Source organism: Melozone crissalis, unplaced genomic scaffold (assembly GCF_028551555.1).
Source record: "Melozone crissalis strain CALT ecotype California unplaced genomic scaffold, PUWL_Pcris_2 ptg000004l_1, whole genome shotgun sequence".
Taxonomy (NCBI): domain Eukaryota; kingdom Metazoa; phylum Chordata; class Aves; order Passeriformes; family Passerellidae; genus Melozone; species Melozone crissalis.
Window position 1 is genome coordinate 3,148,989 of NW_026535782.1, and position 24,731 is coordinate 3,173,719.

At 38.2% G+C, this 24,731-nt stretch overlaps 1 protein-coding gene across 1 annotated transcript; it reads right to left on the bottom strand.

The window, feature by feature from the left end:
* Nucleotides 1-49: 49 nt before the first annotated feature.
* CD36 (CD36 molecule) lies at nt 50-23,306 on the bottom strand. Its single transcript, XM_054275884.1, has 13 exons — nt 23,187-23,306; nt 15,450-15,610; nt 13,091-13,235; nt 11,759-11,941; nt 11,527-11,618; nt 11,051-11,097; nt 8,661-8,730; nt 6,458-6,645; nt 5,528-5,646; nt 4,184-4,257; nt 3,419-3,473; nt 3,053-3,217; nt 50-2,323 (listed from the first exon to the last, which is right to left on the bottom strand). Exons 1-12 carry the CDS (start codon nt 23,304-23,306, stop codon nt 3,053-3,055), a joined length of 1,419 nt encoding a protein of 472 aa, XP_054131859.1. The 3' UTR covers nt 50-2,323.
* Nucleotides 23,307-24,731: the final 1,425 nt, after the last annotated feature.

A 24,731-nucleotide genomic window follows, 5' to 3' on the forward strand; every position in this document is an offset into this window, starting at 1 on the left:
TTATTTGTATTTTCATTAAAGTTTCTAATGAAAGTTTACCCTGCACTGTTTGAACAAATGTAAATACTTAACAATAGCCTTAGTATAATGAATTTACAATAATTGTAACTGATGCTTTGGATGAAGTAACTAAAAATTACAATTCAAGTGCAGTCTAGGTGCTGGACACAGCTTAAAAGCCAAAACTTGCATTGAGATCAATGAGATTATGCATATGGACAAACCATATAAAATTTGGCCCTGAGATATTTTAAATCATGGCCTAACTTGCTGGATCACTTCTGCTGGAGCACCACATAGCTCTAAATAACACTAGTAAAGCAAACACTAACTTACAGACAATGTACTTGAAGTCAAATAAAATGAGATTGAAATGTTAGCATATTGAAAACTACATGAGCACTTCTGTTGTTTCTTTCATGTTAGGTCCTGACACAAAAGGTGTTTTATTATAGGAAGTTGGTTTCCAATTTTGAACCACAGCAGAGCTGTGTTTATCTCAGAGGAGATATGGCTTAAGGACTTCAGCTGTCCCCATACTTTTTGACCAGTCCATAGGACTCTAGGAATGGCTTCAGTTGTGTCAAATTGTCCCCAGGCTAATATGGGAACAGAGCATCACGTATGACACCAGCAATAATGTGAATATGAGAAAAAGGTGTTTTCCATTGACTAGCCAGCACCATGAGTAATCAAATACACTGCTGAGAGCAGCCCTTCCCTCCAGTGTCACACCAGCTGCTCACAGCTGGAAGGAGAGTGCAGCCATGTACCTCCTTACATACCTCACCTGCAAGAATAATATCTTGGGATTTCTGTGACTCATCAGCTCTACCGATAGCTACAAAACTTTGCCCACGAAGAACAATGCAATAAAACACCAGCATTATGGTCAGTTGGATTTTCCCTTTATTTCCAAAGATAAGAACATCTTACTAAAGATACCCAGCCAAAGACATTGTACTTTATTAGCAACTTTCTGGTTTAAAGTCCATTGTAGCGTTGTTTCCAAACAGCAGGATGTGACAGGCTGGCCATGTTTGATTTCCCTTTTTCTTTCCAGCTCTTAAATAAGGGGATAAAAGACCCTAAATGAAATCTTAGAAAATGCTGAACTTAGACTCTTCTGAATTTATTGAATCCATGGAAAGAGACACAGCAACATTCTGCATTTGCCCCATTTACTGTCAGAATAAAACACAGCATTCAGATCAAATGAAAAAGTCAACTATTTATGGGGATGCCAGTGTTTGCTACCTGTCTACAAGCTGATGCACCTCATTAAACAAATGGTTGTACAACTTTCCTTGTGGCAGATGGTTTATCAATAAGTAATTGGGGCTACTTGTTTTCATTTATGGGCTTCTATAGCAAGTGGAACCCTCTGATATTTGATCAAAAATCATTATCTCAGTCCTTCCTGTCTCTGAAGCATTTTGGAATATTTTCTCTTGTCCTGTCAGGTGACATATCAGACCATTCTCCAAGGGAGGCCTCGGGCCAAGTGGGCTTAGGGCAGTGCAGAGGCTGTTCAAACAAGAGCCAGAAATAAAAGCTCACAGGAGACAAGGAGAAGAGCAGTGGAGCAGGTTGGGAGTTAGGGAGTGGTTCAGATTAACAAACAGCTGTGGAGCCAAATGCTGATGAGCTCCATCAGCATATGGATTGTGGTGTATCTGTGAGCCACGTCCGTATAAAATGCATGAACCACATGTTTTAGTAAGTCTTTTATAAACTTCATGTATTGCAGTTAGTAACTTTACATAATAAACTTCACATTCAATGCAATTCACATCCCTGAATAGAGGACAGAGAGCAGTACTATGGCAGCAGCTTCCATTCCTTGAAGGAACAGAGGGAAATACTGCAATGAGAGCAGCTAGAGCACAGCGTGAGCTCCAAGTGATTGTCATTCCCAGCCTGTGCTCGGAGACGGAACATCAGCAAGCGGCTTTCGTTTCCTTGCAAATCCAGAAGAAAATGAGTGGCAAGTTGCATAAATGGCAGAGGGTGGACTAAAATCCAACTGCACCTCGACTTCAGTCTGCATGACTGCAATTTAAAATGTATAACAAGTTTCAGATAAAGTCTTTTGATAGTGTAGTTTCCACAGTGGCCTCTTTGGTGATGTCAGAAGTGTGGACCTTCAGAAACATCAGCTTATTTGGGTTAGTAAGCTGGTCTTCTCAAAATGGAAAAACATGTTGAGTTCCATAGCACATGAGTTGACTGTGCCTTGAATCATACCTTTTGTCTCTGAATTTTAAAAAGCTGCTTAGCTGAAATATCAAATAAACATTGACTGCCTCTGAAGTCTTTTCACCTGTTGTGAAATAAAATCAGAATTCAGCAAGTCTTCAGCTTAAGAATACCTCTTTAATACAGCATACTTTCCACCATAATGTTCATGTCTCTGCAATTCTTTTACATAACTCCAAAAATGTGTTTGCTTCCCCACGTATCAGCACATTAATCCACCGCTTGGTCACTCTGCCCCTGATGGGAGTATATTTGCCTCTGTGGGCTAGGTATGTCCAGGAGGTGCTCAGACTGACATTACAGGGATGCACCACTGAGAGAAAGAAGTGAGAAACCAGCACTCAGTTTAATGCTGAAAGAATAGAAAGTGTCATTCACAGTGGGTTCCCTGAACCTCAGGCAGGGGGATGTCCTGGGAGAGCACAGCAATGTGCAGCTGTGTGGCCTCTGTCTCAGAAAGGTGCTGGAGGGCACTTCTCAGCAGTTTAACAGCCTTGGACTAAATGTCAGTCTTAAAGAAATCACAACAAACAGAATCACAGCAAACAAAAATGTTGCTCTTCTGATGAAGTTCCCAATGACCTCCCCTGAGTTAAGAGCATCCTGAAAGATTTAGGATGGGAAGAGAACTTGAAAACATCAGGCCAATTATCTGGATGATTTCCTACACAACAACTACTGAATTTTCTAGCATGTAAAAAAAAAAACAACAGCGAAATAGGACACGATTCTGAACTCCTAAAACCCTGAGGAGAAGTCACTGCCGAGGACTGAGCTGTTAAAGGTTACTTACTTATTTTAATTTCTTTGACCTGCATATGAAAAAGGAGCCCAGGAAGGCCAGGAAGATCACGGAGCCCCCGATCATCAGTGCCAACTGCAGCGTGTGCAGCATCTGGAGCCGGCCGGAGATTTTAGATCTGAACATTGCTGCTTTCTCATCCCCAATAACAGCAGACTGAAACAGTGCAAGAAAAACACATCACTGAAGGGTACATATGCAAGACCTCACTTGCTGAATATACTCTTGGTGCACTGCAAATCACAGTGTGAGTTTAATCACACAGTTTCAGGGCACTAAGACTGCAAAAGATAGGTATTTATTTTTTGTTTATTTGTTTCAAATTAGAGAATATTAATAGACATAAAATATACTGACCTCATTTAGCCAAAGAATAGGGAACACATAGGGTTTTTTAACTTTTTTTAAAGGACTGAAATGAGAAAAAAAGTACAGCATGTTACTTTCAGTTTTCATACATGAGCCCACTCTCTACTTAAACATTTTTTTGTTCTCTAACTATATTTCTGTCTCTCAGATGTACCTTTTAAATATACTTTTGGAGTGAAAAAAAAAACCAAACCAAAACTACAATTAATAGCAGCCATTTTACATATTGGGCAACCATAATTTCCTGTCTAATCTTCTGTATATGGGCAGTCAGACACAGAGAGGGATAAAGATCTGAGTGGTGTTCATATGTACAAGATGCTGATCCACCATATGTACAAGATTTTTATCCATGTGCATTTGGGCCATTGAAGAGGAGAAAAAAAAAACAACTAGAGTCATATTTACCCTTGTGATAAAACCATCTAGTGACAGGGAATGCATAAATCTCTTTCTCATTGGATTTATTACAGAAAATAATAAAAGTTTGTCTTTCTGTTCATCCTCATGGCCCCATTAGGGTTTTATAAGAATGTTATTTTTAAGAAAATTTTGCCTTGTAAGCTTCTGTAGGGAAATCAAATGTGTTTTGAAATATCTGGGCAGTGTCCTGCTCAGGAAGATTTACTATGAACAAGCTTTGGGGAAGTATCTTTATTCCTTCTTCTTCAAGACATTTCTACTGATGCTCTCATAGAACAATCAACCCAATTAAAAAATTCTTTAAAAATAAAATAAAGAAGTAGCACTTACTCAATTCTGCTTGAAGGCCTCACAAGGAGGTTTACTTGTAGCCTTTTTGCAAATCGTAGTGTAAAACCAGTCACCTAAAACCAATGAAAAACATCCAACAAGATTAATTTAAATTTCTTAATTAGATGCCCAAGTCTATATATGGACTGTGTCAAAAAGCACTTTGGGATTATTTTATCCTTATTTTTTGAAGGATTAATTTTTATGAAATGGTAATGTTTCTAAGGGTTTCTCGTTTCTCACAGAAGTTCTAATTTTGTGGCTTTACCATAGTTACTTTTGTAATTTACATTTAAACATGAAGACAAAGTTAAATCAGTCATGGCATATTTCATATAAAGATATGATTCAGGGGTTTTTTCCACCAAAAATAAGCTCAATTTTCTTTTTCGAAATGAAGGATATTTAACTTGCATAGGGCTGAAAACAAACCTTTCACATCTGGACAAACAGATGTATACAAAGGTCAAATATTTTCTTCATATCTTTCTTCTACTCTGTCTTTCACAAAAATGGCTGTGATTCTTGAAAATTTTGTGTAATATTTAGGAAAATCTGGTTGATGTCTCTATTTCAAATAAGGTGAAACAAAGATTTAACTTCATTTCTCCTCACTGAAGTTACATAGCTTAATTGCCTAATTTTAGTGAGAAATTATTAATTTTATTTTTTCGTTCACAGTAAGAGCAAAATAGAATTTTGGAACCTTTGAGTTCATCATACAATTCAGAAAACTTTGGTAAGTACACTTAAAGATCTGAATCACTGAAACAGAAATTCAGGTAAATTTTTAAGAAGTCAAAATAAATTCATTCTGTTTGGGAGATCTGCTGGACAATTCAAGTCACAAAGACTTAAATTAGGTCTATCCAAATCAGATTCTCCAGAGTTCTAGTAATAGGAAATAAACCAATCTATGTTTATTTAGTTTCAATTGAGGTAGTAATTATCCAAAAAATTCCTAGTTAAAGATTTTTTATAAAAAAACCAAGTGTAGAAGAAACAGAAGTTTTTTCATAGAATATAATTTTTTCAAAGCACCTGAAGATCATAGAAAAGCTACAACATACTTCACAGTTTGCAGAACCTCTCATGTTCAATCCCATGTTCCCAAAAAGTAAAAACCAAAACAGATTTTCCAAACTTTGAAGGTCAGAGTGAGGTAAAGTTCTGCTCTAAATTTCCCCTGCTGAAACCATACCACTTTGAGAGCAGACCTTAGAAAAGCAAGCATGAAAATACTGCATCTTCTGCTTGTCCCTCTGGTAAAAGGCACACCCTACTACTATTAAATTTAAACATTGCAGGTTTCCCAAGGTACAAGTATTAAATACTTGGACTTACCGGCTCTATGTCTAGATATGTCTCATGCTCCTTTTCATTTGGGCTCAGGCCTTCCGTGTCATTCAATACAGATTCACTTGCATGAAGAAAATGAGGAAGAGAGATATATACTGGTTTTTCTATTAAAAAAAAACAAACAAGCACTCTTGAACCATTAAGCCTTGCTTTGGCATTCATCTTCACATGTCATTTTCTAAACATAGTCATGTATATAGATGTACAATCTTGATAATAATGTTAGTAGTCTAGCCCCACCACCCAAAAAAAACCCAGAAACAAAAGCCCCAACTCAACCCAAAAAACCTCCAAAATTCAAGAATTTTTGTGATTTTTTTGCTGTAAAGAGGAAAATTTGCATAGTGAAATAAACTGCAGTTACAAATGCTGCTTGTCTTGTGCCTACACTGTGGAGCTGGCAGTGCTCCCATTCTCATGCTGAGGTGAGGACATGACTGTCACTGTCCCTGCCCACCTTCATGATCTTGTTTTAGCCTGGAGGGACCTCTCACAGTTCACTGTGGACAAAATGCAGACTCAGTTTGTATTTATTTTACCAGCACCGCACTGAGCCAGCATTGTCTGTGTACATAGCCACCCTGCTGTGTGTGTGAATTGCCTCAGACACAAGGTGCTGAGCTATCTCTGGCTTTCCTTTCTTTCTTTCCCTCCTTTCCTTTCTCTACACACACTCCTGCAGTTTCAGTACACAATCCACTGTACCCCAACTTTGCACTGCACTATTTAAAATGCAGAAAAATCATAGTGCTCATTTTGGGCAACGAGGTTGCGGAAATGTGAGGGGTCTACAAGCAACCTGTGGAAGAATTCACAGACAAACATCCTGGATATCAGAGTAACACCCCAGCTACAGCCCAAGTGTCTTGTCCCCAGTTCAGTGGCTTGTGTGGCAGTACTGTGTCACCACCATACTTGCTTTGCAGGCACTGATGTCCAGGACTCCAGCTATGGTGCAGTTCTTTGATATGTCTACATCCGTGCAGAAGCAATAATTGTCTGGGACTTCAGTTGGTGCTGCAAACGCTTCGCGAGGAACCACGAAACGATACAGCGTGATCCCCTTCACAACCTGCTCGCTGTGGAAAACTCCATAGATTGACCTGAACACAAAACAGGAGAAATGCGTTTCAGCATTTTGGATTAAAAGTCTCAATTCGTGGCAATGCTCCTGAAGGATGTCCCCAGCTGCCTCTCTCTTAAAACAAAGAACCCCCCCAGGGACCCAATGTCCAGGCTCCTGCCACACTCTTCAGCAAATTGTGGGGGTGTTTCTCTGTAATGGAGAATATTCCACACCTTCTCTAAAGGATGTACCAGCTCAGTGGTGAACATGACAATACACAAAACAACAAACAAAATTTCAAATACTAATGATAAACAATATAGACAAAACTAACAAATTAATTGAGATCTCTTTTCTCTACACACAGCTACATACGCAGTCATTCTGAGGTTTTCGAAAGTTTCTGAACTACAATAGAGATGCTTATCCATATAAAGCATCTCTGACACAGTTTTTTGCTGACCTTAGGGTAATCTAAGCTTTATGATGCAGATAACATCTTGCATATAACCTTATTCTGTTGCATATGAATCAGAATACTACTTAAGCTTCTTTTTGCTAATTCAGTATCAGCTGATGCAGAGGTATGGTTGCTACACAGTAATGCAACCAGGACACCAACACTTTGTATTGCAGCCAAACAAAAGAAGGGTTTTGCAACATGGACAGAACAATTTTTCCTGACTCTGCTTCTGCAGGATCTTTGGACAGTTGTTATTGTCCTTTACTGGTCATGAATTGTGAGAATTACACGGCTGGAGGGATCTCTCAAACTGTGAGTGGAATCAATCCAAAGAATTTTATCACTTCTCCTCTGCATAGAATTCTGTTTTCTATGAATTGGGAAATGTTTTCCAGTTTGTGGATAAAATTTCTTCACAAAAAAATCTTCATGTAAAAACATTAATCTTAAAAAAAAAAACCACCACTCTGCAAAGCAAATGACCTACTTTAAACCTAGTAAAAAGGAAGCATCTGTTTCCAGTCAGCAAAATAAATAAAGGGTTTGAACTTCCCAAAGTAAATATACTGTGATGCACTTTAAATCTGTAATATTTCTTTCAGTGATCCCACTGGAGAACCTGGGGACACTGGATGGCCCAGAAGAAGCAGCAGGCTTAAAAGTCATCAGCACGGGATGAAATAAGCAGGCTTGTTTGTAAATATATAAAAATAAAATATGTAAAAATATCCTGTGAGAAAACAATTTTGAGTATCTATTGAATGACAGTACACACTGTTCTGCATAAATGATTTCTTCCAGGCATGCCTAAGATGGACTTAACTGGACCCTGCTGTACCTGTTGCTTTCTCAGACCAAACAAGGCTGGGTCCTGACCTAAGAAGTTGTTCATGACTTTGAATCCTGTGGCACTCAGTGCCTTTTAAAGTCATCTAACAGCTCAATGTCATTTCCTGAATATACATCTGCAACTGGCTGAAATAAAGTATATTTTATTAGCTACTTGAAATAAGAGTGGTAGAATCAGGCTCTGAATCACGAGCACAACGCAACTTTAGTTGGGTTTTAGATGAAAAGTTTATGCTGCACTGCCTGGTTGACCTGAGCCCAAGCACAGCCACTGCAGCCACCCTCTGAAAACAAAGAGCCCTCAGAGGCACATTTTGGTGTGAGCCCTCAGAGGCACACTGGGGTGTGAGCCCTCAGAGGCACATTTTGGTGTGAGCCCTCAGAGGCACATTTTGGTGTGAGCCCTCAGAGGCACACTGGGGTGTGAGCCCTCAGAGGCACATTTTGGTGTGAGCCCTCAGAGGCACATTTTGGTGTGAGCCCTCAGAGGCACACTGGGGTGTGAGCCCTCAGAGGCACATTTTGGTGTGAGCCCTCAGAGGCACATTTTGGTGTGAGCCCTCAGAGGCACATTTTGGTGTGAGCCCTCAGAGGCACATTTTGGTGTGAGCCCTCAGAGGCACACTGGGGTGTGAGCCCTCAGAGGCACACTGGGGTGTGAGCCCTCAGAGGCACACTGGGGTGTGAGCCCTCAGAGGCACATTTTGGTGCGAACACACTCCAGGGAGGGAGCAGCCTACCTGCAAATGTCAGAGGAGAAGAAGCGCAGTACCTGATCCTTCTTAACAAACGGTGGGAAGGATGCTCCATCTGTAGGTAAAATAAAACAAGAGCTTGAAAGCAATTCTGCTTAGAAGACATGGTTTAATTCCTAGCTCAGTACTCAGTTGTTACTTTGCTGTAAAGCTGTGGTGAAAGTAAACAATGTGAGTCATTTGTGGGAAAACGTTTATGTAAGTTATTGCACATTGACAGGCACTTCACAGATAGCATGTAATTGTTCTTGAAAGTGAGCCAAGATATAGCAGCTTTTTTTTTTTTTTGCCCCCAGATTTGAAGCTATATTATCAAACCCATTTAAACCAGAGGATATTAAAAAAAGAGAAACAACAAAACTGCTTAATATAAAGCCAAAAACCTGTTGCCATTGCTTCAAGATTTGTGCACCTAGGTTTATAGACCTAAACCTTTTTGAAGATCCTTGAGTCAAATGCAATTATGACACTCAGTGCTCATAAGAAACACACCTTTAGACTTCAACACTGTCTATTTAATAATCAGTGCTAAACCTTTTCTATCAAAGATTGCTCAAGCAGGGCTCTAAGCTGAGGTCCTTCTAGAACTGATGGAGAGGAGGAAGCCACTTCTAGAGCACAAATCCACATCACCCCGTGGTAGAAATGCAAAATAAGTCAGAGGAGCAGCACTTTGGTGTTGTTTCTCTCCTCTTGCTCTAAAAGAGTGCAGACACTCAGATTTGTATTTCTGCATTGCAAGCACCCACAGTTATGTAAGAGGAGCCTCTGCCATTTTCCCAATTAAGGTGTTGTAACAAACCTTTAACCAGTACCTTTGTTAGTTTTTGCAGCAATTTCTGTTTAGTTTCTTAGGCAGCAGCCATAACCAAACAATTGCAACCATCTGTGATGTCTTTGAATCACAGTTGGCAAGAGCACCAAGGCTAAATTACACACTGCCACTTGCCCACTGCTGACAGAAGCACTTTTTTTAAACACTCAAAATCATCCTAAGCACACACTCTCTTTCTAAATCTTGGCATTCTTGTAAGGTTGGCAAACATGGAGTCCTGTCAAGCCCCATACAAATATACTGTTTTATATTTTTATCTTTATTTTTATATTTTCCTGTACATGTTGAGCTTTCGTGTGAAAGCTTACAAGATAAGGTAGAATTCTCACACTTTCAAGATTTTTAAACCTGTTACGTCTTCAAATACAGCAATGTCACACTGAATGACCTTGTGAACTGTGCAGCAATCTTTGCTCACAAGTAAAAGCTCATTTTAACCGTACTGGAGCACTTAATTAGTTAGCAGCATATGTTTATTCCATCTGTTACAGAAGAAAAATAAACAAAAAAGCTGACCCTGGCTAAAAAAAAAAAAAAAATCTATGCCCCATAAGAAAGAGGGGAAGTCCTAGAATGTAAGATAATATTGTTTCTTATAAAATTAATTACGTGGTTTAAAAAGGAACTAATCCTTCGTGGCTCACAGAGTTGTGGAAAATCAGAATCTTGTGATATATTTTAAATACTTCAAATACTTGGCTGCACAGTCTGGGTTAAAAGGAAAATTATCTATGCCAGGTAAAGCAGAATGGAAAATAGAGGGGAAAAAGTCCAAACAAAACAACCAACACAAAAGCCTTCATTTACTGAAGGTCTGGAGCTTTCTGCAAAAGCCTCCGCCAAGACACCTGCCAGCCTCAGCTCTACAGATTGTGGTGCCCTCACAGTAATGCTTTCACTAACCAAAAAGAAAAATATCACCTTGAACAAATGTATCTTAACAAATCAGCTGTTTAGCCATGCATTCCAAAAGAAAATTCAAAAATATTTGTCTATAGTCTATTCATCCCAGTCTAAACAGCTTTTCTTCTTCATCCCTTTTCATTTTCTAGTGATCTACAAGCCATTCATCTGACAGCCTCCTCCTTTGTTGCCTTAATTTCTTTTCATATATAAGGATATCCATTCTGATGCATTTAATTAAATTTTCAACAGTGTAAATGAATGTGCATTATTAAAATGCCAAGATAATTTTCAACTACTATAGCAAAGAAACAGACTGTTAATTATATTGTCATATGAAAATAATTAGTAGAAACAAGAGAACTGGATAATTTTGTTTCTCTTCCACATTTACTCTAGATGTCGAGGCTGTGTGCATGCATAGATAAAATGATGTGCAGTAATAAATAATTCATCTATTTTAATAGATACCCAAATGTGCATATACCATAGTAGTAGTATGCATATATAGAGATATTTAATATACAGAATACAGAACTGGCAAAGCCCAGGGTAGTTAATTTAAATATTGTAGCTCATTGTTCCCTTGAAATATCAAGAAAAGTGTTGAAATTTTAAAAAGCTTTAATAGGCTCACCTGTGCCATTTACCATATCACAGTGGCCTTTCCAGTATGACAGAGTCCTGTAAGATAAAATAAGAGTCATGCTGCATGTAGTAGATTTTACCATGTAAGTACTTGGATTACCTGTATTACCAAATACAACTATTCCTGGATATCCTGACCCATTAGCAAAGACACAGGATAGAGATGTTCATTAATTCAGATAAATTACAGGATCCATTAGAAGAGGTTAAAAGGAATCTATCTACTTAAGAATACAAAACAGTAGTAAATACTTGTATCAAAGAATCAATAACTGTCTTAAGTCCAAGCTCCTAACAGAACTACTGAAAACTGAAAGAAAGTGATGGTTTTGCTAAGCCCAAGGTTGATCCTGTTTTCTTTGAATCATTGTAGTTTTTTCTATTTATCTATAGCTCTTAGTGAATCAAGTATTTAAAGCCATACCTTAAAAATGTATTGTTTTTTACTCTACAATGTTATGATACCTTTGATTTTTATAGCTTTCAATTATTGCTGTTTTTGTAATATCTTCTGTCCCAGTATACACACTGTATGGTCCATCAGTTGTCCCATTATACTGTAACAGATGCAAGAAGAAGGAATAACAGTCAGAAATATTGAACAAATTTACAGCATTTTCTTCCTCGGAGCAGCTTTCTTAAGGTTTATTCACAGAATGATAACTGAAGGCATTGCCTCCTCACTGGTTTCACGTACCGGGTAGAAGACTCCCACAAAAGACTTCACACCAGGGAAGGGGATGATGTCTAGGAAAGGATCCGTGTATCCCCACAGTATTTCGTTGACTGTTCTGTTCTGCAGTATGGCTGAATTGGATTTTTTAACCCAAGAGTTTATTACTGATTGCATGAAATTGTTTGGGTACACGGAAGGTACAGCCTACAACGGCAAAAAAATCAATGTTTAGTATAAAATTCTGCATGTGCTTAGAATTAAAATCACAGAGACCGACTCCAAGAAATGTCTGCCAAAGCCAGTTCCCAGATTTACAACTCCCTCGAAGTTAAGTTTCTACATAAAACTGACACTTCTTAACAAAACAATTACTGGCCATAAGTTACACAAAAACAGAAAATGTTTCTTGACTGATTACTTGAGTTCACTAGATCAGCTTTAATCACAGGAAGACAGAACAGCAGAAGTTCGCAGGGAGCCCTGGGGACCCTCTGGTCCAACCCCTGCTCAAGCAGCACCATCGAGAGCCAGTTGCCCAGGACCATGGCCAGATGGGCTTCTGAATAGCTGCAAGTAATGATTTCCAAAAAGCTGTGATCAGATCTGTGATCAGATGATCCTCTGAAGTGCCCTCCAGCATGGGCTCATCTGGGATTCTGTGACTGCTGGTGTGGTTCTATTTTGTATTTGCACCAACAATCTTCATACTCTGCCCCTTGCAGACACCTTCTCACAAAAATCCTGAGCACTCATGCAAACACCAGAAAGCTGGTGCAACACAACCAGGGCTGAATATAAGTATGAAAACTGTAAATATTAGTCAAAGGTAAACATTCTCAGGCTGTGATAAGACAAAAACACCGTGACTAAAAAGGCTCTAGCACTCTAGCACCATTCTCGGTGAAGATCCCTTTGTTCTTTGAACAACTCATGCTCAGTAGGACAGGAGAGCTCCAGGATTGCACCTTGGGGCCCGGGATTTGTGGTGACAAGGCCATGCAGATACTGGGTGTGGAAATCAATGCAGCCTCCCCTGCCAAGCAGACCTGAGGGTATTTTGGAAAGAGCACGGCAAATCCACCCTGTACTGTTCATGCTGTACATGAACATGTTGATGCTCTCACACAAAGGGAACCTATCCACAAAATCTTGATTTATTCCCATATTAAAATTGATTAGGAGGATGTTTTTTGAGCTTTGAACACACTGTGGTGTCCCTGCCCAAAACAGGAGGGCTGGAACTAGATGGTCTTCGAGGTCCCTTCCAACCCAAACCATTCTATGATTCTATGAACTTCTCCCCTATTCCCTCAACATTTGTATCTGGACATTATGGCTTTTTTCTTTACTTACTACAACAGCGAGGTTGAGGACGGTCAAGATGTCATTTTCTGTCCCAACAGACAAATCAGGTTCAAAATTAGCAATATTAGGCAACATGTAGGTTATCGTGCCATTCTCACCTTCCGTGACATTTTCTTTGGGTAAATATCTCACCCTGGAAATGCAAAACACAAACAGAGAATATTTTTTATCTTTGAATTTTGAGAAAACACATAAGTATGTCTGGCTGAAGGTTTTTGAAAAGTTGATGAACGCTTTGGTAAAATGAATGTTGAACATTTGACTAACACTAAGAGGTTTATAAACTTTTCATGTGATTACATGTAAAATTCAATTTTCTGCAAATACTGTTCTTTTGGAAATATTTCCTTATTGGCAAATGGAATAGTCTTTCTTGATACTAAAATAAAAGCAAGTATTTCCTTTATATTTTTATAAAGGAAATGAATGTCATGAATGGACCTTATAATTGTTTATAATTTTTAAATGAATTATGATTTGTCACATTTCATAAGCTGGTTGCATGTAATTAGAAGGTGGTGCATGTAATTAGAAGGTGGTGACACAGACATAAAAACTCAGATATTTAATCTGATAGAGTTGTCTTGCAATGAAACAGGTTAAACCCATAATGTTACTTTGATGATATTTAATATGATGTAGAGGTTTATAAGCAATCTTTCAGTCCCACTGAGGTTCTGCCAGTCATGCCCTGGCAGCAGATCTCTAAGGTACAAATTTCTGCTGCAGTTCTAGCTTTAGCTCCACTCTTCCAATCCCACCCTCTTGCTGACCCCTCTGTGGGACAGCAGCCAGCAGGGATCAAAGAGCAGCCTGTGCTGTAGGTCCAGAGAGCTTATCACAGCTCCATCCCAGAAGGGATCTTCAGGATATTTCAGGATCTGATCTTCCAGCATGAGTGTAGGGGGGGTGCAAAGGGTACAGGGAACATTTCCCCATGGTGCAGATGTAGCCAGTGCAGGTGGGCCTCACCTGAAGAGCACCTGGACCTTGGCTTCTCAGAATTGGTTTGCATACATGTAATTTTAATTATTGGCCTAATATGTAGAGCACCCACCTAAAAGCTAGAAGATTTTTTTTTCGAATGTGTTTTTGAATTTTCCTACACTGTAATAAATTATTAACTATTTAAAGGGAGATTGAGAGAGAGACTCAATGTCACAGTTACTCAGGTAGACCAAATATCCTAGGAAGGCAGCAGTGAGAGCAGCCTTCATTTCATAGCCATCATTTCTTACTTAGTCTGATTTAGGCTTCTGGCTGAGATTTGTCCCTGAGAAAAAAAGGCATCATCATCAGCACCAGAGTAAAATGTTTCTGTTTGGTGTGAATTCACCTTCTGCAGTATTTCTTAACCATCCTTTTCCTCATTCCTATGCAACCCTTTCCTCTGTCTTCCCAGGTACTCTGTGAAACAAAATTTATCTCTTTCCACTGAGAAATAAGTAAGTGTTTAGGCATACAGGCACTTTGGCTGAAGATGCTGAAATGGAAAACTACCCTGTGAATATAATATACATCTCTAAAGTTATCAAAAAAGAAATATCTTATCATCATAGGAAAACAATTTCCTAACACAGGTGCCAGTGACAGCAAATATAAGCTTAATATAACCTTAAGATAATAATATAATTAATTAATTCTATGATCATTAATACATTAATTATATATTACAATTAATTATATATTATAATTGTTTATATAATTATTAATTATAATATATAATTAATATAAGAATATAATTAATATAATATAAGCTTAATAGAAGCTTATGAGCTTAATATCTCAGGAAGTATCAGCTAGTTCAGCAAGTTCTATGTCAACATCACATTTAACATTAAACAAATAATAAAACCTTCCTGCATCTATGTCCTAGCTAGTCCACTCAGAAAAAAAAATAATGCTTTTCTGAACAAAATTTGAAAAAAAGAAAAGCTATTGACTAAGAAAGTCATAACGGTGAAAAAACAAAACCAAACCACATTATTAAAATAAGTTATTAGTAATGCATGGATGATAAGATAATCTCTTGGTTTTGGGGCATCCGGCACATTTTCTCCTGTTATAAAACTGGTGAAAATGGAACAGGAAGGAACACAACCATCTCTGTGATATTGTGGCTAATGAATTATTGTTTTTCTCAAGAGCAAGCAGCTTCACATCCTGTTACCTATCTCCATTTTTGTTTTCATTATATTAGACACAATCCAGAAAAAGTTTGGGATTCCTGTGTGTAGCTGCAATTTAGGCATTTTTATCATGTCTAACTGAAGTATGATGCTGGAATTTCAAAAATAAATTTGATCTCAGTAGATATGGTGCCACATATTAAAGGGTCTTTTCTCACCTGTATGTGTAGGGTCCTCTTTGTTCAAGTTTTGGTTGAGCCCCCTCCTCAATAACCTCTGAAGGATTTACCACATGGAAAATCCAAAATTCCCTGTAAACTGTGCTTCCTGGCACAAGCCAATTTTGAAAAGCAGTGGTACCATTGACAATGACAGCTTCCTGAAAGTACAAAAATCAAAGTCAAAATTACCCACAAAAGAAACAAGTGAGAATTTGCATTTGCTTTTTAGGTGATTGTTGAAGAGTTCAAAGCAAACAGAACAAAAACACCATTTCAGCATCAGTATGAGATGTAGAGCCCAGTTGGCCAACATCTGGAGGCAGCTTGACATTCCTGCTCAGTGAGAGCAAAAGGGAGTCCCCCAAAAACAAATGAGCACAAAAACTGATACTATTGCTGATGCAGCCAGTAGCAAAGCTTCCCCATTGCTGTGGAGGGGCACTCGCTCAGTTCTCAAACACTCACCGAAACCACTGATCATTTTTAAAGGAAAATCTTTGGTGACTGAGTGATACCCAGCAGGTTACAGAATCCAAAAACTGCTTCTCATATACTGAAAATAGCCCAAGGGAGGAAATGAGAGTTTTGTCTGAGCACTTTTCAGACTCTAGATAATTTTGCACCCAGAGAAATCACACAGTGCTCTTGAAGGACTGTTTCTTTGACAGAAAATTTTTGTCACCAGAACTGAGACTTTCTAAGAAATCTGTCTAATTCTGATAACATTTTATTAGGAAATTTTCCCAGATCTAAGGAAGAAGAGACGAAACAGTACATCTGGAAGCCCTCTAGAGGAATCATCAGCTTCAAGTCAGTGCCACATATGGCAAATGGCAATTCAGGGCTCAGGACTGTACAGTGGGAAGGAGAGTTTTAAAGTATGTAATCAGGGAAATGCCTGATTTGTTTTGCAAATGCTTTGCCTGGTCTGTATCAGGCTTCTTCTGTGGAATTTTCCCAAACCTTGGGATAATGTAATTTTTCTCCTTGGTGTTAAAGATTCATAAAAGTGTTTTTCAATAAGAAGAAAACTCTAGACTGTGTGCTTCCAACATAAAAGATGCCTTTTCTTTATTAGAGTGATTGAAGATGAATTAGCTAATTTGCACAATTCATGAAGTCCAGAAATTAAAAGGCTCTAATTTCTCTAGGGAGCAAGGAGAGATATTTTAAATCAAAAGTTTCTAAGTTTTTTTATAGTTTAAGTTTGTGCCTCTAAAGTTCACTTGGCAATCACCAGGTAAACAAAACAGATACTGCCAGTCACTGGCTCCTACAGCTAGAAACAAATATCTTATCTTGGAGAATAACACAGCCAGGGTTCTGTCTGTGAAAAGCCTTTGTATGGTGCAGTTGCAAACATCTTGCTGGTGGTGTAAAGCACTGGCTTTGCTGCCTGAATGCCTGCTATAATTTATGTGAATTTGTGTGAGAGGGGAAGGAAACCTTGCTGCAGCAAGTGTGATATCATCTTGAGGCCTCACACTCAAACCTCACAAGGTCAAAGACCTGTGGCCCAGCACGGGGCAGATCACCTCCAGAATGAAGAGGGAAAAGCTTACACGGCTCAGAAATCGTCTTCCCAGTTTCCACAGAGAATTGCCCCAAGAATCTGGGAGAAATGGGATGATATGAAAAGTGCAGCTCAGTCTGCCCAGGGTCTGCCTGTGACCTGTGCTCAGCAGGGTCCTGAGATGGGGACAGATGCCAGGATCTGACCTCCCACTGTGTAACTGGAGTGGGCAAATTGATAAATTTCTAGCACAAATATGGTCAAGAAGACAAACTAATCTCTCTAGAAGACAATACTCAGGAACAGAGAACAGAGAAGTTTCAACCTTGTGACAATAGATCTATTTAACAGATCTTTAAGTGGTGTTACGTACATTTCAAAATTCTCCCCCTCCATCCATTCCCCTCCTCTTTTTAGCCCTCTGCCAGGGGCTGGAGTAGTGCAGATGACCTGCCAGCTCTGCCAGTGCACTCTGCCAGGTCACAGAGTGTGGATTTGCAGCCCAGCCTTCACTGTGACACTGATGTGACCCAGGACACCCTTGGGGAGCGCTTCAAGGGTACAACTGATCTAATCTGGCAGTCAAAGGGGCAACAGGCCCTGGCAGCCCACAGCTCCTGATCAATCTATTGCACCAGCTCTTATGCCTCAGGGAGCTGTTTCTGCCTGCCAGACAGGAGGAACATTATTCCCTTTTTTTTTTTTGCTTTCTGTGTTACCTTTCTACCCATTAGCCATTTGGCTCAGGGGTCCGTGTAGAGCGAATCAGCATTAGAACATGGGAAGCAGCAGGCCAAAAGAAGGAGGGGGAAGGAAGATAACAAGTCCATTATTTTCAGTGGCATTTAGCCATTATTGTTAACAATATTTCTCCCACAAAAGAGGTGTGTATGATTCTCTGTCACATACTTTGAGAGTGCAAATGGTAGGTTAAAGTGGAATAAAAATCTGGAGCTCTTTTTCATGTCTTCAAACTAATGCCCTCACACCAGAAAGCCCTTTGTTTTTGCTGTTTGATCACTGCTGATCTATCCTAAATGTCACCCCTCTCTCTGGCTGGGCATTTATATATTTCCCTAACAACCCTGCTGTGCTTTGGGATGTTATGAGAGGAGGAGCAATTTTGGAAGCTAATATGCAACAGCTAGTAGAGAACACTTCTCAGCTCCCTAGTCCATCTGCACCAGCTCTAATATCTCAATATTTAATGCAATATTTAATGCAATAATTAACTACTCTCAGCACAAGCAGCTGCTCAAATGCCATTGCCACACAGCCAAGTTTATACCACAACCCAGCTGTGCAAGACTGAGTAGAACCAGTGGGAACTTTGACCCTTTTTGTTTCTGACAATTTCCCCCACTAGAGATGGGTCAAATAGCAATACATAAATTCAAGAAATGCTGAGCAGTCAGTAATAGAAACTTGCTGTACTTTGCTGATTCAAAGTAAATGAAGCCATCATGATTTCTGATGAAGAAACACAAAATTTAAGACAAAGTTTCTGTCTTGGCAAAGAATCTGGCCAGATGGCAAAAGATTCCATTTTAAGAGAAGTAAGAAGTGTCACAAGTACTTTGGACTGTAACAAAATTGTGTATGTTGCCCTGCCAACATAAACTGGAGGAAACAAACAATACAATTCTGTAAAACTGAAAAAGTAAAGCTCAAGAAAAGCAAATAATCTTTCCCCATTTTGCAGCTGGAAGAATGACTCCTATTACTTGTTAAATGATGATTATTAGCTTATTGCTAGCCTTTCTTCTCAGACTTTTTTTGATCATAACTTTTATTTCTTTTCAGTCCTTGGTAACAGAATTGTGGGACTAAATAAAGCTTAAAATTGATAATTTGGGAATATATGTTGTGTTCTGCTGAGAGCCAGCAGTTGCTTTAGCTTCATTAGTTTGTGTAAAGGCAAATGAATGTCACAAAGACAGTTTTAAATTAGATATAATCTGGCCAATCACAGATCACAGATATGTAGAGACAAATGAATAAACATAATAATAGCTACAATTGAAGGCCTTATTCCAAAAATAACTGAGACTAAGCCAGTACAGCACTGAGGCATTGTGGCAAATCATTCTCCATTCTGTATTATCAATTCATCAGGAGTTCAATATATTAGGTGTTATTACATGGCTTCTGTTCAGCTCCTGAGCAAATGCACTCAGGTAGAAAGCAGAAGATCTTAGAGAAGGGGGGATAAAGGTTTTCTAGCAAATTAATCCACTACCAATAGCTTTGAGTGGTTAAGCCTACCTGGGAAAAAAAACCCATAACGGAAGTGATGGGACGTTTGCCTAAAAAGATAATATTGTTTTACGGAGGGAAAGGCAAAAAGTAGAAATTGAGCCATGTCAAAATATTTTTTTTCCAACAATATCAGATAAAATCTTTCTGATTTGTTGTTTTGAATACTCCTTTCCTTTCTTTTTTTTTTTAATTTGAGACATGATTATATCTAGTATTAATGACAAAAGACATGATAATGTTTAAATGAAATGTGTAGAGTCAGTTAAAAAGGCGTAGTTTATAATCTCAAGCAAAGTATTTCTTTGTAAAGAACTCTGAAACTTCCATATTTCACTCATAACTCTACTAGGATCAATTTTATAAACCCCTATGACCTTAATGGAAAGTTCTCTCCCCTCAGTGTTCGTAGAAATTAGGACAGGACTTTTGCCCTTTGCTCCTGAAATCAAAGGCACCTTTCCATGAATAGTATCAGGGCTGAAATAGTTTAGCACTAATCTCCTTTTGTGGATCCCTGCCAAGGTGCTGCTGCTGCTGGTGTCATTTTTCAAGTGGCAGTTTCTTTAAAGAGCCTTGAAAACAATTCAGAATATAAATATATATATAAATGTACACACCCACATATATATATATTATGTATATACGCACATATATATCTATACCATTTTTTTTAAACTCTGTCCTCTGCTGGAGGTTAGAGTTGAAAATATCCAAATTTTTGTAGACACAGGTAAAGCATTCTGAGGCTAGGAAATATAGCCATGTGCTCTGATTTGAGGTACAGACGTCTGATAATGAATTGGAACAAATGATGATGTGACATCTGGGTGTTTTATGTTACATGAACTTTGTTTGGTTTGTCCACTCGTGGGCCGCTCATGGGTGGAGCACAGCACCCACCCAGCAGGAGATAACAGCTGATAGAGCGTCCAGTTCCTAAGGGCACCTGAGATTTTCTGTACACTTGCAGATGCTTTCATTTTGCTTCAAAAACAGTTTGCAGCCCTTTCAGCACAATATACCCTGCTGAGTTTACTCTGGCTAATCTGTCAATGACTGCAATAAAGGAGAAATGAGGCTGCTAAAGTGTAAAGATGTGTGCTTAAGGGAAGGTTAAGAGAAACATGGTTAGACTTCTGCTGCCAGCAGAAAAGGACAAAAAACCCTATTGATTGTATCACTTTTTGAAATTAAAGTCCCTCCAATTCATTGGGAGATTCTAGAGAAATACATCTGGACTTGATTCATCTTGCTTTAGAGTAAATTGACTGCAAGATTATTTGACTAAACCTTCCTACAAGTTAATTTAGGACAATTCATCTTGCTATAGTACAGAGTGTCCTAAAACTATTCAACATTTGTTATTCTAACCCAGCAATAACATTTGATATGAGCTTACACTTCCAAAACAATAGAATTGGTCCTACTACCGTGCAATAGACTAGAATTTTTTTGAGATAGGATGGCCAGAGGAAAAACTAGGGGTCTTTTTTCAAGCTTTAACTGTGAAGAATTTAAGACAAGATTTTGTCTCTACTGTTTGTGTCTGAAACAGATTTTTACCTTTCATTAGACACATGGCATACTGAGTTTTCACCCACTGGGTGAGGACATCTTTTAGATTTTTTCCTCATATGAGTGCAAATGGAAATAACATTGATTCAATAAGGCTGGAAAAGACCTCCAAGATCATCCAGTTCAAACTTTGACTGCAGTGCTAAAACCACATCTAAACCACATCTAGAAGAGCATCTCTACTAATGTTTTGAACCCTTCCAGTGCTGGTGGCTACAACACTTCCCTAGGCAATCTGCTCCACATAAATGCTTACGGGCCATATCTGAAAGAACATCTCACTCTGTTATTTTCCCGTCCTACGGTTACTATTCTTAAGAAATTCCAAAGAAATTTGTCATGGAAGCTGGTCTGTTTCTACCCAAGATTTTCCATAAAATTACATTTCCAAAAGTGAAATAGTTGAGAAAAAAAAAAGTATTTTGAGCCCTCTCTGCTTGGCAGATCTGTTTCCTTTGCAGTCAGCTCTATATTTATCTTAAATATAACTGCAATGAAGAACAAATTTGTTTTTATTAACAGACCTTTCATCAACACGGCAAAATAAGAATTAATTAAATTCAAGTCCCTCCAGAGCATCTCCTGTACTGATCACATATTTCAGCTGTTGTACCTGGGCCCATCTTCTCTGAAACAGAATTGCCTTAAAGTCTTATGATGCTTCTGAATATTCAGCACATTAAATAGAAAGACAATAGTCTGGTATGACTTGTGCTTAGGAAAAAACATCCATTTACTTAAGTAAATAAAGTCTCTGCAAATGTACTCTTTTATGTTTTATGTGATTACTGGCACATTTTATATATATACATCAAACAAGTTGCTTTGAAATAGGTACAAGCATCTGAAACATGATCACAATGAAGAAAATTAAAAAGTGGTTGAGGGGAAAATTACTCCCTCTGATGCTACCACTACAGACTCATTCAGGTATAATTGACTATGTAGACACTTGCAAACCATGCTGTACAACTGGTTCACCACTGTTAGTAAATGGATGAACACATAACACTATTTGTAATTTGCTTTCAAAATATTGAATTATATGAGACAAGACTCAGGATTAATGTAAATAAGTATTTGATATAAGAAGATAAGCATTTTAAAATTTACATGCTTTTTAGTAAACCTGTCATTTCCTCAATATGGCAAACAATTAAAATTGTGACTTTTTTGTAAAATGCTGCAAGGTGGTTGAGACATGATCTAGTGAGGGTTTTTTTAATTCTCTATAAACCTTAAAATTATTTAAATTCTTGAAAAATACAATAACAATTGGAAAATCCCTCTACAGGTTGGTTTTCATTGGATTACCTGAAAAAATTAAGATGTTTTATAGGAGCTATATTTTTTTTTTAATGATGCTATAATATATCCAGGCCCTCAACAAACAGTTCAGCATTTCCTGACAGTTCATGTATCCACCTCCTCAATTGACTACAACAACTACTGGGCTAAGGCTACTCTTCCAGAAGAGCCTTTGGATAAGTGTCTCCAAGATGTTCAAAGTCTTCAGCACCACAGCAGATAAATAGCAGGACTAAGCAATAGCCAAAGATCTTAAGATCTTCACATTTTTGACCATCAGAGAACCAACTCTGGGTCCAGTGACCCTAAGGAGATTTTATGTCACTGTGGTGGACATGCCAGGGCTTCTATTCCAGATTACTCCATGATTTAAATCCCCAGTTATGTATACTTTTCACCAAAGATCTAACAAATTAATTTTTTTTCTGTTTTCTTTGCATAAAAATCTAAATTTTAGGGACAGAATTAATCTAAAAATCAGGAAAAAACTGGTGTCTGCCAGGTCTAAAACATCCTATTTCAATCCATCTTCACTCAATATGGAGAGATGAATTTGATTAGGTCCTCCAGTCATGGGGAGAACATTGACTTGGATCATACACTCACAGAATGTGAGGTGAATACATGAAGTGTAGGATTAGATTCTGCAGCAGAAGACTATTTAGATTATTTGCAGTATATGAATACAACTGCATAGAGTGAGTACCAAAGTATGAAAATAAAATTAAAAAATAAAAGAAAAAATAAAGAAACATGAAAAAATCATAAATACAATAAAATAAAACCCGCTTACTTCTAAACTGCGTTCTGAAAACACAGTATTTTTTAGCTTCTAATGTGAAGCACAAGAGAGAGCAAACAAGTGAATGTGGAAATATAAATAATGAAATTTTTAAATTTTTGCTGTTGCATGTATTTCCAGGGAAATTTGGAGCACCTAATTTATAAAAACTATGTTTTACAAAGAAATAAAAAAAAAAGAAAGAAAAGAAACAGAAGCAGAACATAAGATTTAAAAATAAAGAGTATTCAATAACCACAAATTAAATGTCCTGGGGAGGTGAAAAGAAATAAAGTACCTTTTTTACTGCTTTGTTTATAAGATTATCTCCAAGTGGTATTAGAACTCCTCCGAGGATGGCCAGGACAGCCCCGATGATGGCCCCAGCGAGGAGCCCACAGTTCCTGTTACAGCCCATTCCTCTCCTCTGTTAGGGTGCAGGCAAACAGTGCACAAATATTCTTGTTGAAAGGCTTAATGGCTTTTCCTCTCTTCCTGGTCCAGACCAATGCACGGATCTTCCTCAGAGAAGCTGCTAATATAAGCAGAGAGTGAACAAAAATATCAAATTCCAAAGCTCAAAGTACAAAGTACACGAGATGAAGCAGGTAGGAAGAAAACAAGACAAAACCAGCCAGCCTGGCAAAAATAAACAAAAAAAACAAAACCCAAACAAACCAAAACAGACTAAACAAACAAACAAAGTTGCAGGTACTTTTTGCTTATTGCCAACTGCTTATTATGTATGATTATCTTCATTCCAGTTTCCAGTTGCCTAAACCAACTGGTAAGTTTTATTTATCAGTCTTTTTTTTTTTTGGCTCCGTTGCATTAGGGCAAGCTGACATTGTTATTATTCATATGACATTCTTCCTGATGTAGACATCTCTGAATCTCCCTCTGCCAAAGGAGGAGGCTATGGATAGCTCTGCTTTTATCTCAGCCCATGGCTCCCACACCAGGCAGCAGCAGGAGTTGCACTGCTCTGGAATGAGCCCCCCTGCCTTGTACCAGCAGGATCAATCTGAGTTTTTAAAGCAAGACTAGAGCTTGATCCTTGAAAGAGGTAATACCTGTAATTTAAAGATTATTCATTCTCAGAAGAAAAATATCTGTGGTTAGTCGTTTGAAAATAAGATTTGCTAGTCATACATGTTAATATGTCTTACAAACTGGCCCCCAGTGAAAGGGGTGGTAAAGAAAATCAGAATGACACTAATGCTGAAGTGGTAAAATATAACCTCCCAGTGATATTTTTTCAGATTTTTTATTGTTTATGAATAATTGAGACAAAGAGCTGCCAAATTTACAATTTATTCTTTATGATTATGAATTAATCAAATACACAGAATTTTAAAGTTGGTTATTTGCTTTAGACCTCCAGTTAACAGAAAATCTGCCCTTTTCTGTTTTAGATGTCACTGTCCATGCCCTTTTTATTCTTACTAATTTCTGTTTGTTGACATGTTGAGAGCATCTCTAAATCAATTTTAAAGCAGGCAATAGTTAATTACAGTTTCAGTTTCAAGAGTTAATTACACATTCAAGGTGAAACATAAAGAGAAGGAAAACAGAAAGATGAAGTGGAAAAACAACTCAACCAGTTTGCTCATGAGGACTAAAGTACTAGAAGGACTTCATGAATTTCTAAATAGTAGAGCAGCTACAGGAACAGCGTCTGTTCTGTTTCCTTTATCAGTTGTGTGATCCTTTTATCACATAAAGGATGTACAACATGCCCTAACAGAATAGGTACCATGGTCAGCGAGCCACTGGCCATGATGTGTCCTCCCTTGTCATGCCAAACTCACAGCAATGTCACATCTCCACCTGGCACCAGAGC